The following is a 14,136-nucleotide window of genomic DNA, read 5'->3' as shown; positions in this document are numbered from 1 at the left end:
TGACTTGAATTCCTTCAAGAGGGAGGTTTCAAGACACTTATTCATCAATTTTTGACCACTGCTTTGACCCTTTTGTGGGACTGGCATTTCAGTGGGCATTTTTTTTTATTAGATTTTTGTTGCCCTTGGCCAGTGCCCTTCCTACATAAAAAAAAAAAAAAAACGATAACATACACCAAAAAGATGATGGTCACTATGAGGTGCCACTTTCAAGTGCACCGAAAGTGCAAGAAAGTTGCTATTTTCTATTTTTGTATTACTATATTGTGTCTGGTCTCTCTAGCTTAATGCCAAGAATAAAAATGTGATTTGTACTTTTGTGAGACCTGGCATCAGTATTATATTGTAATAATGCATTTGCGTACTATAAGTAGTAATTTGTGCCAAATTAGAGAACCATGTAAAAGTTATTAAGTATATATAAGCAAATATACCTTTATAGGAATCTATTTTCTATAATGACTTATTTTATTTATGTATACAGGATAAACTGTAATATTATGAACTGTAAAGTATCGTATTTGTGAATAACTTTTGGGACAATTGATGTTAATGGATCGTTGGTGGTGGTTATTAGGGTTGCCACGTAGGCAGGGGTGACGTCAGCAACAAGGGCGGCATCGAGTGACTGGAGCGAGGCAAGGGAGGCAAGGAGCGAGGCCTGGAATCGAGAACACGTCAGATACTTCGCCACCACCACACCTGCCACCTGTTCGCTGTCTCACTGCCAGTACTCGTCCATAGTTGTGTTGTGACCCATCTACGTATCTTGTTAAGTAAAGAGAAAAAAAAACAAGATTTGTTTCCCTGCTGCCTGAAGCTATCTAGGCATTATGGGGGATAAATTTGGCTTGAAGTTGACCCCCGAGTTCGATGGCAGTGGTACGCAGGCTGTGATGGAATGACTCGAGAATCTGGATTTGGTCTGCAAGCTTCTAGGTGTCGACGATGTAGCAGATGTGGTTCTACTAGGTCTAACGGGAGGTGCGTTCGCCGTTGTAACGCTCCTTTTTATTATTTCTGTGTTTCTTTGAGTCTCCACAATAATTGTTTTCTTTTGTAGCTTGCGGTGAAGAGGAGGATAATAGCGGTAATTAAAGGTTTAGTGATTATATGAAAAAGTATATTTATAAGGCGTGTATTCGTGGGAGTGATTTAGAAGTCTTGAAACATTTGTTATAAATAGTCTTTACTTATTTCAACTGTGGTTTTCTCTAATCAGTGGTAATACGAATAATAGGATTACATCATGTTGCGTCAGCCTACCAGTAACTCATAAGGTGTTATTCCCTAGCTTATAAAATATGTTAGTAATTTAGAATTCAATTATTAACTTCAACTAATGTCCAGCCTATATGCTCACCTTGCTAGCCAATTATTCCTGCATTTTTATTTAAACTCACGGTTCAGTAAAATTATTTGTGAAAGAAGAGAGAGAGAGAACTAGCTAAGGTTCCAATAACTTCAGAGGCCTGGGGGTGGGTGTTGAAGGGGAGAGCACAGAATGGCGTCTCCCTTCCCTCTGGCAACAGGTGGGTCTCGTAGCTCTGAAATATTTGATTTTTCTTTTATTTAGAAGTGAATATTACTGTGTTCATGTTTATTATTCATGTCTCTAGTGAAGATATAGTGACTGTACGTGTTGACAGAATGGCGTCTCCCTTCCCTCTGGCAACAGATAAAATAGCCGGTGTTGGTCCCACGTGGAGACAGGCCACAGAGTCTTGGGAAAGTGTTAGCCATGTAATGTTTCTTTAGTCAAATACAGTCTACTGTGAATGTGTTGTGAGCAATATTATTGCCGTAGAGAAGTGATGGATGAAGGCTGTGACGCTATTTAGGGATATAACGGTGCCCAGAATCAATGGTACTCTTGAGGAGTTATAAATGTAATTATTTTCTTGTGTATTCGTAGTGTTAAGTAACGGAGTATAAGTGTATATGCCATACCAGAATTTCAAGTGCCTTTTTTTTCTTTTTTTTCTAGATTAACCACTCGATAAAGTGTCATAGTCGGTCAGTCAACCCAAAGAATCCCATCAGTATTATTCATTTAATTATTTTTGCTATTTTTATATTTTTCGTTCCTCATAATAAAGCCACACTGTAGGTACTGTGTGATAATTAACCTCTCCCTACCCTCTGGCCATGACGATGAAGGCGAGAACCATTACCAATCAAAAATGTTTTTTTTTTGTGTGTGTGTGTGTGTGCGTGCTTCACCTCTTCTCTCTTCCTCTTCTTTTTTCTTCTTCTTCACCGTGAAGATCTTTGCCTCGTCTCATTAGAGCTCTGATCGGACCGGTGACGAGGAGGGAGGAGGGGGGTACCGGAGGGGGGGTGGCATTACACTGGTGGCATAGCGGTGGGATTCGCTGTAGTCTTGGCCAGTCATATTGGGAGAGACAGAGTACTGACAGTTGGGTAATATTAGGTCAAAGGTATATCCTCACCATCATAGATCACTTCTCTAGGTATGTAAAATTTTATCCTCTAAAAACAAAACATGCTCAGGGTATAGTAGCTAAGCTTTCCCAATACATCTCTGACTTTGGCTGGCCACTCTCCATCCTGTGTGACAATGCCTTGGAGTTCACGGGACGAGAACTAAGAACCTGGGCTGGTCTTCATGGGATAGAACTGCTCTACACCACTCCCTATCACCCCCAGTCAAACGGACTCATCGAGAGAATGCACCGGACCCTGAAGACCGTGCTGTCCCAAATGTGCAAGGGTTACCCTTTAAGGTGGCCCGCCCTTCTCAGTGAATGTCAGTCACACATGAATCTGGCAGTACATAGCAGCACGGGGATCTCTCCATATGTAGCATTCTTCGCAAGACAGCCACCTCGTTTCGTCACGGAGCCTCTCCTGACGGTGCAGTCTGAAGATAGTGACGTTCAGCAACTTAAGCGCATGATTAAAGACGCTAGTGTGACGTCACAGAGGAGGTACCGTGCAGTGGCGAACAGAAAACGACGTGATGAAAAGGTCTCAGTTGGGTCCTTGGTGTGGGTGAAATCAGAAACTCCGTTGCCTGGTACCTCTACCAAATTGAATGCTAAGTGGAAAGGACCATATCGAGTGAGTGAGGTAATCAGGGACGGTCAACTGTATGTAGTGGAGGACCCCTATTCTGGGAAGTTAGTACAAAGAGCAGCAGAAAAGGTGAAACCGTATGTGAGCCGGAGTGAAATTATTCCGGAGTTGGAGGAGAACTATTCAGACGGATGTGTTGAGGAGGAGGAGGAGGAGGATCAAGACCTCCCTCCCCGCCGCCGTCGATCTCCCAGACGTCTTATTGAGGAGTGCTAATGTGATGCACGAACTCAGGAGTGAGGAGAAGTGAACAGTGTTATAATGTATAGGATGTGAGGGTTAGGAATGAAGTGAGTTAAGAGCAGGAAATCCTCATCCGTCACAAGTGTTCGAAGGTCAGTGACACTGTCTCAGCCACAAATAGAGTGGGGCATTTCGGGAAAGTCGTCCCCAAATTCTCGTCGTGTCGAAACAGTTCATACCAGATGGTAGCTTATGTGTTTCAGTTCGGGGAAGTGTACCCCATTCTTGTGGGCTTTAGTTCGAGAAGTGAGGTTTCCAGGGAACGTCGTACTTGGTTACTTCCTCCTCAAGTTACAGTCATCACCTCTAACGGGTCCTAAGTTTCCCTTGAGGACGTATTACCCCAGTCTTCGTTGTAGTAAGAGGAATGATTTGTGTGAATGTTGGCGAATGTGTCGAATGCTGCGAATGTAATAGATTATTCCTTTTCTATGAGACGGGGAATAAAGAGAGTGACGGAGTTAGTCAGGTGACTTCTCCATAGATTACCCGTAGAGCAGAGGGTGACTGGGGTCCAAGTTCTCTTTTCCTGTAAGTATTCTGTATGTGAAAGGTGTTGGTACAATTTCCTACAGGAAGAAATATACGAGTCAGGTGACTCAAGGGTAAGTGGTTGAGTCAGTGTCAGCTGTTTAGTAGACCTTATGTATTGATAGGATAGGGAAAGTGTATAGGTAGGATTTTGCATGTATTCTTCACCGTGAGTTTAACTCTGGGAGAATGGGCATGTGTAACGCTCCTTTTTATTATTTCTGTGTTTCTTTGAGTCTCCCCAATAATTGTTTTCTTTTGTAGCTTGCGGTGAAGAGGAGGATAATAGCGGTAATTAAAGGTTTAGTGATTATATGAAAAAGTATATTTATAAGGTGTGTATTCGTGGGAGTGATTTAGAAGTCTTGAAACATTTGTTATAAATAGTCTTTACTTATTTCAACTGTGATTTTCTCTAATCAGTGTAATACGAATAATAGGATTACATCATGTTGCGTCAGCCTACCAGTAACTCATAAGGTGTCATTCCCTAGCTTATAAAATATGTTAGTAATTTAGAATTCAATTATTAACTTCAACTAATGTCCAGCCTATATGCTCACCTTGCTAGCCAATTATTCCTGCATTTTTATTTAAACTCACGGTTCAGTAAAATTATTTGTGAAAGAAGAGAGAGAGAGAACTAGCTAAGGTTCCAGTAACTTCAGAGGCCTGGAGGTGGGTGTTGAGGGGGAGAGCACAGAATGGCGTCTCCCTTCCCTCTGGCAACAGGTGGGTCTCGTAGCTCTGAAATATTTGATTTTTCTTTTATTTAGAAGTGAATATTACTGTGTTCATGTTTATTATTCATGTCTCTAGTGAAGATATAGTGACTGTACGTGTTGACAGAATAGCGTCTCCCTTCCCTCTGGCAACAGATAAAATAGCCGGTGTTGGTCCCACGTGGAGACAGGCCACAGAGTCTTGGGAAAGTGTTAGCCATGTAATGTTTCTTTAGTCAAATATAGTCTACTGTGAATGTGTTGTGAGCAATATTATTGCCGTAGAGAAGTGATGGACGAAGGCTGTGACGCTATTTAGGGATATATCGGTGCCCAGAATCAATGGTACTCTTGAGGAGTTATAAAAGTAATTATTTTCTTGTGTATTCATAGTGTTAAGTAACGGAGTATAAGTGTATATGCCATACCAGAATTTCAAGTGCCTTTTTTTCTTTTTTTTGTAGATTAACCACTCGATAAAGTGTCATAGTGGGTCAGTCAACCCAAAGAATCCCATCAGTATTATTCATTTAATTATTTTTGCTATTTTTATATTTTTCGTTCCTCATAATAAAGCCACACTGTAGGTACTGTGTGATAATTAACCTCTCCCTACCCTCTGGCCATGACGATGAAGGCGAGAACCATTACCAATCAAAAATGTTTTTTTTGTGTGTGTGTGCGTGCTTCACCTCTTCTCTCTTCCTCTTCTTTTTTCTTCTTCTTCACCATGAAGATCTTTGCCTCGTCTCATTAGAGCTCTGATCGGACAGGTGAGGAGGAGGGAGGAGGGGGGAACCGGAGGGGGGGGGTGGCATTACACCGTGTACCTACAGCTGCTCTAGTCGGACAGGAAAAAGACTGAAAAGGTGAAGGAGGCACTGCTGGCTGCATTTGCAGTGCACTCTTACGTGGCCTATGAACAGTTCGTAAGTCGAAAATTGCGCAATGGGGAGTCTCCAGATGTGTATTTGGCTGAGCTTCGGCGCCTGCCCTCCCTGTTTGATGGAATAAGTGACAAAACCCGTGCCTGCGCCTTCTAGGCCGGATTGTCGGAGGACGTTCGCCGGCTGCTGAGAGCTGGGTCACGTATGGAGGCTTTCGACTTGAACCAGGTTCTGAGCGGTCATCAGGGACGACAGCCCCATTGGGTCATCGTCATCGGAGGCGTGCCGTGGCGCCACAGTAGGCTATGGCGCCGCGCCTCGTGTGGCTGCCGCAAGTCAACGGTGTTTTGTGTGTGATGGCCGTAATAATCTCGCCAGGGACTGCTTAACTCACCAACAAGCTATCAATGTGGTGGTTTAGGCCACATTGCATAGGGGTGTTTAGGAAACGGGTACGGAGAGGGGGCATCAGCGCCCCTGCCTCATCTCATGGTGGTCACTGAGTGAGGCGCTACTGCTATGGTGAGTGTGGAGGGTGTCCGTCGTCGTGTGTTGTTGGACACCGGCTGTTCTAGAAGTATCGTCCATGTTTCGTGCTGTATGCCATAGAAGAAGGGTGTCGTTGACATGATTACTGTGAGCGGGGAGAAGTAGCAGTGCGAGGGAACAGGTGTCATACACCTACAGGTTAGCGGCGGGACTTCCACTGACATTTGTGTGTGTGTGTGTGTGTTTCAGAAGTATAGAGGCTGAGCTTGATGTCTTTATCTTGAACTTTATTTCTGCAATCGTTATTGCAATCGTTAGACATCAAGCTCAGCCTCTATACTTCTGAAAACACAGGTTGGCCAGAACATATAACTGCTGCAGAACTTACAAAAGGCTTGAGGAATGGGAAATACAAATATACATACAATGATCAATCCATAGAAGAATCAGAACTGCTACACCTAATAGAAACAAACGGGATTAGATTACACAGTTCGTGCTGGTGCACAACACAAGAAAGCTTACTTAGAAAGATTCGATCTGGTCAGATAACATATAATATAAGACACTGCTAAGGTATAGAGAAAATACCTTGAAGAAAATAATAAATGCAGAGCTTGCCATCACTTTTAATTATATATATATATATATATATATATATATATATATATATATATATATATATATATATATATATATATATATATATATATATTCTTGTGTGGTGCAGCAATAACTAAGGTCATAACTATATCGGTGTATTATAAAAGTGCATAAAAACACTAGTAATGTTAAAATGAGAGGTAAAATAAGTAAAAATAGGGTATAGTTTACATAGAAGAAAAATAACTAAAAATTAAGCGGGCTGTGATTTCAATATATCAATTCCTAAATAAATATACGGAATGTACATTAAGTTACGATTTGCATTTGTAAAGTAAGGATGTTCCTGCCTGTCGATCCTGCTTAAAAAACCATCACCTTCTCCTCCAACAATCTCTTCACCAGTGTCATTAAGCTTTTCTCATACAAGAAACGTGGCATTTGTCTCACTAATACCTTGCTTTTGCTCTTCTGATCTCGGTAAAAGGAAAAGAAAACACCATTTCTTGTCCGTGCGATTTTTTTTTTCTTCACATTAAGAAAAATCACAAAAGAAAACAAAGAACAGATGTCATGTTGTAGATAATTATTCAGAGACATTCATTGATTTAAAGACGGTTGGTGATGCTTTAAACACTGGTCAGGACACAACTGTGCAGTCAGGGTGCCAAGAGAATCATGCTCTATTGGCCAAGTCTGGAAAGAGAGAAAGCACAGTGAGGTCAAGTGAACACAACATTCGTGTTACGAACCAAACTTTGTTAATGTGCATTTATTCCATGTGGCATAAAAATATACTTTTATGTTGAAGAAATTACATTTATGCACAAACACACACACACACACACACACACACACACACACACACACACACACACTATGTATATATATATATATATATATATATATATATATATATATATATATATATATATATATATATATATATATATATATATATATATATATATATATATATATATATATATATATATATATATATATATATATATATATATATATATATATATATATATATATATATATATATATATATATATATATATATATATATATATATATATATATATATATATATATATATATATATATATATATATATATATATATATATATATATATATATATATTTGTGTTGCATACCTCTCACCTAACTCCTCTGACTATGAGAAATTCTTTGACTACTTAACTTCCAAAGTAGAGCACATTATGACTCTTCTCTTTCGCAGAGATCTCTATTCTTGGAGACTTTAATGTTCACCACCAGCTTTTGGCTTTCCTCTCCCTTCAGTGACCATCCTGGTGAACTAGCCTTCAGCTTTACTATCCTCCACGACCTAGAGCAATTGGTGCAACACCCTACTCGTATTCCTGACCGTCTTGGAGATACACCCAACATTCTTGACCTTTTCCTGATCTCTAATCTTGCTTATACTGTCACCCTCTCTTCTCCGTTGGGCTCCTCCGAAGATAATGGCATGGAGGCGTACATTCCTCACTCTTTTTCTCTTTAACACAGCTTGTTCTCGTGCTATACATGATAGAGAGGTAGCCCACAAAAAGTACTTAAGCCTTCCATCACAAGAATCACTGATATCACATTTATTTCTAAAGCTGAACATTTCGCTCAAAACTTTGCTAAAAACTTGGACGATTCTGGGCCTGTTCCTCCCTCTCCTCCACTTTCTGACTACTTCATGCTACATATTAAAATTCTTCACAATGATATTTTCCATGCACTGGCTGGCCTAACCCCTCGGAAGGCTAATGGACCTCATGGGGTCCCTTCTATTCTTCTCTGAAACTGTGTCTCCATGCTTGCACCTTGCCTAATCAAAATCTTTCAGCTCTGTCTGTCAACATCTACCTTTCCTTCTTGCTGGAAGTTTGCATACATTCAGCCTGTTCCTAAAAAAAGGGTGACAGTTTAATTCCTCAAACTACCGTCCTATTGCTTTAATTTCTTGCCAATTTAAAGTTTTTCAATCTATCCTCAACGGGAAGATTCTTCAACATCTATCACTTCACAACCTTTTATCTGGTCGCCAGTACGGGTTCCGTCATGGTCGCTCTATTGGTGATCTTCTGGCTTTCCTTATTGAGTCTTGGTCATCCTTTTTTAGAGATTTTGGTGTAACTTTTGCTGTTGCCTTGGACATATCAAGAGCTTTTGATAGAGTCTGGCACAAAGCTTTGGTTTCTTAAATAGCCTCCTACTGCTTCTATCCTTCTCTCTGTGACTTCATCTCAAGTCTCCTTTCTCACCTTTCTTTTGCTACAGTGGTAGATGCTCACTGTTCTTCTTCTTTTAAAAGTGGTGTTCCTCAGGGTTCTATCCTGTCACCCACTCTCTTCTTATTATTCATCAATAACCTTCTAAACCAAACTTCTTTTCATATCCACTCCTACGCTGATGATACCACCTTGCACTTTTCCACGTCTTTTCATAGACATCCAACCTTTCAGGAAGTAAACATTCCACGTAGGGAAACCACAGAACGCCTGACTTCTGTTCTTTCTAAAATTTCTGAGTGGGGAAGAGCAAACTTGGTATTGTTCAATGCCTCAAAAACTCAATTCCTCCATCTATCAACTCGACACAACCTTCCAGACAACTATCCCCTCTTCTTCAATGACACTCAACTGTCCCTCTCTTCTACACTGAACATACTCGGTCTGTCCCTTACTTATAATAAGAACTGGAAACTTCACATTTCATGTCTAGCTAAAACAGTTTCTATGAAGTTAGATGTTCTGAGACATCTCCGCCAGTTTTTTCTCACCCTCCCAGCTGCTAACTCTGTACAAGGGCCTTATCCGTCCATGTATGTAGTATGCTTCACATGTCTTGGGGGAGGGGTTCCATTCATACCAGTCTTCTAGACAGGGTGGAATCAAAATTTTTTCGTCTCATCAACTTCTCTCCTCTAACTGACTGTCTTCAGCCTCTCTCTCATCGCCGCAATGCTCCATCTCTAGCTGTCTTCTACCGCTATTTTCATGCTAACTGCTCTTCTGATCTTACTAACTGCATGCCTGTCCTCCTCTCACGGCCTCGTTTCAAAAGACTTTCTTCTTTTTTCTCACCCCTATTCTGTCAACCTCTCTAATGCAAGAGTTAATCAGTATTCTCAATCATTCATCCCTTTCTCTGTTAAACTCTGGAAGTCCCTGCCTGCTTTTGTATTTCCACCTTCCTATGACTTGAATTCCATTAAGAGGGACATTTCAAGACTCTTATCCTTCAATTTTTTAATACCGCTTTGTAACCTTTTTGTGGGACTGGCCTCTCAGTGCTTTTTTTTTTATTGGATTTTTGTTGCCCTTGGCTAGTGTCACTCCTTAAAAATAAATCTATCTATCTATCTATCTATCTATCTATCTATCTATCTATCTATATATATATATATATATATATATATATATATATATATATATATATATATATATATATATATATATATATATATATATATATATATATATATATATATATATATATATATATATATATATATATATATATATATATATATATATAGAGAGAGAGAGAGAGAGAGAGAGAGAGAGAGAGAGAGAGAGAGAGAGAGAGAGAGAGAGAGAGAGAGAGAGAGAGAGAGTTACATAGAAAAAACAGGCCACAACAAACCTTGCGGTCCTCACGAGGTGACCTGACCTAGGACTACTAAGGTGATAATGGAAGAAAAGGATAAGAAAGCAGAAGGCTCTACTCCCTCCGGCATAAGCCGTACAGGAAAAACAGGTCGGGAAAAAATATGTTACGGGGGAGGAAATTTTATAGTAAAGAAAGGAAATAGATGAAATGAGGTTCTCACATTTCCTGAGAAAGTTAATCACTACCAAGGAAGGAAGTTAATCACTAACAAACATACGCTGTTAGCTGTGGATTACAGTCTAGATATTTATCAACACGTTATGTGTGTGTATATATATATATATATATATATATATATATATATATATATATATATATATATATATATATATATATATATATATATATATATATATATATATATATATATATATATATATATATATATATATATATATATATTTATTTATTTATTTATTTTTTTATGTAGGATGGATACTGGCCAAGGGAAACAAAAATCTAATAAAAAAAATGCCCACTGAAATGCCAGTCCCATAAAAGGGTCAAAGCAGTGGTAAAAAATTGGTGGATAAGTGTCTTGAAACCTCCCTCTTGAAGGAATTCAAGTCATAGGAAGGTGGAAATACAGAAGCAGGCAGGGAGTTCCAGAGATTACCAGAGAAAGGGATGAATGATTGAGAATACTGGTTAACTCTTGCGTTAGAGAGGTGGACAGAATAGGGGTGAGAGAAAGAAGAAAGTCTTGTGCAGCGAGGCCGCGGAAGGAGGGGAGGCATGCAGTTAGCAAGATCAGAAGAGCAGTTAGCATGAAAATAGCGGTAGAAGACAGCTAGATATGCAACATTGCGGCGGTGAGAGAGAGGCTGAAGACAGTCAGTTAGAGGAGAGGAGTTCATGAGACGAAAAGCTTTTGATTCCACCCTGTCTAGAAGAGCAGTATGAGTGGAACCCCCCCAGACATGTGAAGCATACTCCATACATGGACGGATAAGGCCCTTGTACAGAGTTAGCAGCTGGGGGGGTGAGAAAAACTGGCGGAGACGTCTCAGAACACCTAACTTCATAGAAGCTGTTTTAGCTAGAACCCTGAGGAACATCACTGTTAATAGATTTAGGAGAAGAACAGTGACCGTCTACCACAGCAGCAATAGAACGGTCAGAAAGGAAACTTGAGATGAAGTTACAGAGAGAAGGATAGAAACCGTAGGAGGGTAGTTTGGAAATCAAAGCTTTGTGCCAGACTCTATCATAGGCTTTTGATATGTCCAATGCAACAGGAAAAGTTTCACCGAAATCTCTAAAAGAGGATGACCAAGACTCAGTAAGGAAAGCCAGATCACCAGTAGAGTGGCCTTGACGGAACCCATACTGGCGATCAGATAGAAGGTTATGAAGTGATAGATGTTTAAGAATCTTCCTGTTGAGGATAGATTAAAAAACTTTAGATAAGCAGGAAATTAAAGCAATAGGACGGTAGTTTGAGGGATTAGAGCGGTCACCCTTTTTAGGAACAGGTTGAATGTAGGCAAACTTCCAGCAAGAAGGAAAGGTAGATGTTGACAGACAGAGCTGAAAGAGTTTGACTAGGCAAGGTGCAAGCACGGAGGCACAGTTTCGGAGAACAATAGGAGGGACCCCATCAGGTCCATAAGCCTTCCGAGAGTTTAGGCCAGCGAGGGCATGGAAAACATCATTGCGAAGAATTTTAATACGTGGCATGAAGTAGTCAGAGGGTGGAGGAGAGGGAGGAACAAGCCCAGAATCGTCCAAGGTAGAGTTTTTAGCAAAGGTTTGAGCAAAGAGTTCAGCTTTAGAAATAGATGTCATAGCAGTGGTGCCATCTGGTTGAAGTAGAGGAGGGAAAGAAGAAGAAGCAAAGTTATTGGAGATATTTTTGGCATTTTCTGTTAATGAAGGAGTTTTTGGCTAGTTTGAGAACAGACTTGGCATGGTTCCGGGCAGAAATATAAAGTGCATGAGATTCTGGTGATGGGAGGCTTAAGTACCTTTTGTGGGCCACCTCTCTATCATGTATAGCACGAGAACAAGCTGTGTTAAACCAAGGTTTAGAAGGTTTAGGACGAGAAAAAGAGTGAGGAATGTACGCCTCCATGCCAGACACTATCACCTCTGTTATGCGCTCAGCACACAAGGACGGGTCTCTGACACGGAAGCAGTAGTCATTCCAAAGAAAATCAGCAAAATACCTCCTCAGGTCCTCCCAACTAGCAGAGGCAAAATGCCAGAGGCACCTTTGCTTAGGGGGATCCTGAGGAGGGATTGGAGTGATAGGACAAGATAAAGATATGAGATTGTGATCGGAGGAGCCCAACGGAGAAGAAAGGGTGACAGCATAAGCAGAAGGATTAGAGGTCAGGAAAAGGTCAAGAATGTTGGGCGTATCTCCAAGACGGTCAGGAATGCGAGTAGGGTGTTGCACCAATTCCTCTAGGTCATGGAGGATAGCAAAGTTGTAGGCTAGTTCACCAGGATGGTCAGTGAAGGGAGAGGAAAGCCAAAGCTGGTGGTGAACATTGAAGTCTCCAAGAATGGAGATCTCTGCAAAAGGGAAGAGGGTCAGAATGTGCTCCACTTTGGAACTTAAGTAGTCAAAGAATTTCTTATAGTCAGAGGAGTTAGGAGAGAGGTATACAGCACAGATAAATTTAGTATGAGAGTGACTCTGTAGTCGTAGCCAGATGGTGGAAAACTTGGAAGATTCAAGAGCGTGGGCATGAGAGCAGGTTAAGTCATTGCGCACATAAACGCAGCATCCAGCTTTGGATCGAAAATGAGGATAGAGAAAGTAGGAGAGAACAGAAAAGGGGATACTGTCAGTTGCCTCAGACACCTGAGTTTCAGTGAGGAAAAGAAGATGAGGTTTAGAAGAGGAGAGGTGGTGTTCTACAGATTGAAAATTAGATCTTAGACCGCGAATGTTGCAGAAGTTAATGAAGAAAAAGTTGAGGGGGGTGTCAAGACACTTAGGGTCGTCGACAGAAAGGCAGTCCGACCTGGGGACATTTATGGTCCCCTCCCCAGATGGGGACTCCGAGGCTGGTGTAGGAGTCGCCATGATGATATTAAAATTTTTTTTTGGGTAAAGGGTGTGTGTGTTATTAGGTGATTGTAGTTTTGTGAGGAGGAAGAGAGTTGTCTTTAGAGGGCAGGCTGTGACTGCCCCCTTGTGTTGTGAGACACAAAGGGAAACGTTCAGTGAGGTCACAGCTGGGTTTAATGATAAGTTCACAGCACCCCCTGAACAGTGTTTTAGACCTCACTGGGAGTAATTATCGTTTCGGCAGGTGTCTACTGCCTCCTCCTTTTGTATATATATATATATATATATATATATATATATATATATATATATATATATATATATATATATATATATATATATATATATATATATATATATATTTATTGATTGATTGATTGATACTTACAGAACACAACAAACACAGTGCTGATTATTACGGCAACCTCCAATGTCTGCCTTCTCAAGTCCAGCGGGACACGTGTCTGTGTAGCATCTTCCTCCTCTATTGCAACAATCTTGGTCAGGCTTGCATAACTTGCAAGTTAGAGCTTCACAACCATCATCTGTTTCGTAATCACCAATACTATTACCACAGGCTCCCGGTTTTATTACAGGATTCCCGTCGGCAAGAGGGCCATTAGTCCAACACTGGGAAAAGACACGAGATTAAAAGTTTATGGTAGCATAATTGTGATATTTTTAATTAGATAATTTTATTCCGCTATAAATAATTTTTGATAAATTCTTCTTTTTTTTTTTTTGCAATAAATGCACATCATGAACTATCCTCTGCTAATACACACACACACATATGCAGAGAGAGAGAGAGAGAGAGAGAGAGAGAGAGAGAGAGAGAGAGAG

The 14,136-nt window shown here is 40.4% G+C and overlaps 1 protein-coding gene and 1 long non-coding RNA gene across 3 annotated transcripts in view; one reads left to right on the top strand and one right to left on the bottom strand.

Moving 5' to 3' along the window:
- LOC135115186 (uncharacterized) overlaps positions 1–5,183 on the top strand; it is a 41,604-nt gene extending 36,421 nt beyond the window's left edge. Inside the window, exon 3 of the long non-coding RNA XR_010275844.1 lies at positions 578–5,183. This is a non-coding gene — a long non-coding RNA (uncharacterized LOC135115186). The remainder of the gene's footprint in view (positions 1–577) is intronic.
- Positions 5,184–7,076: 1,893 nt separating this feature from the next.
- The window catches only part of LOC135115182 (balbiani ring protein 3-like), a 59,154-nt gene continuing 52,094 nt past the window's right edge, over positions 7,077–14,136 (bottom strand). For both annotated transcript variants that reach the window (XM_064031684.1, XM_064031685.1), the window contains 2 exons: positions 13,682–13,923; positions 7,077–7,270 (listed from right to left, as the gene is read on the bottom strand). In XM_064031684.1, coding sequence (XP_063887754.1) covers positions 7,258–7,270; positions 13,682–13,923 — 255 coding nt within the window. In that variant the 3' untranslated portion in view covers positions 7,077–7,257. The remainder of the gene's footprint in view (positions 7,271–13,681; positions 13,924–14,136) is intronic.

Source organism: Scylla paramamosain, chromosome 29 (genome assembly GCF_035594125.1).
Source record: "Scylla paramamosain isolate STU-SP2022 chromosome 29, ASM3559412v1, whole genome shotgun sequence".
Lineage (NCBI taxonomy): Eukaryota > Metazoa > Arthropoda > Malacostraca > Decapoda > Portunidae > Scylla > Scylla paramamosain.
This window is presented reverse-complemented; position numbering and strand designations above follow the sequence as displayed.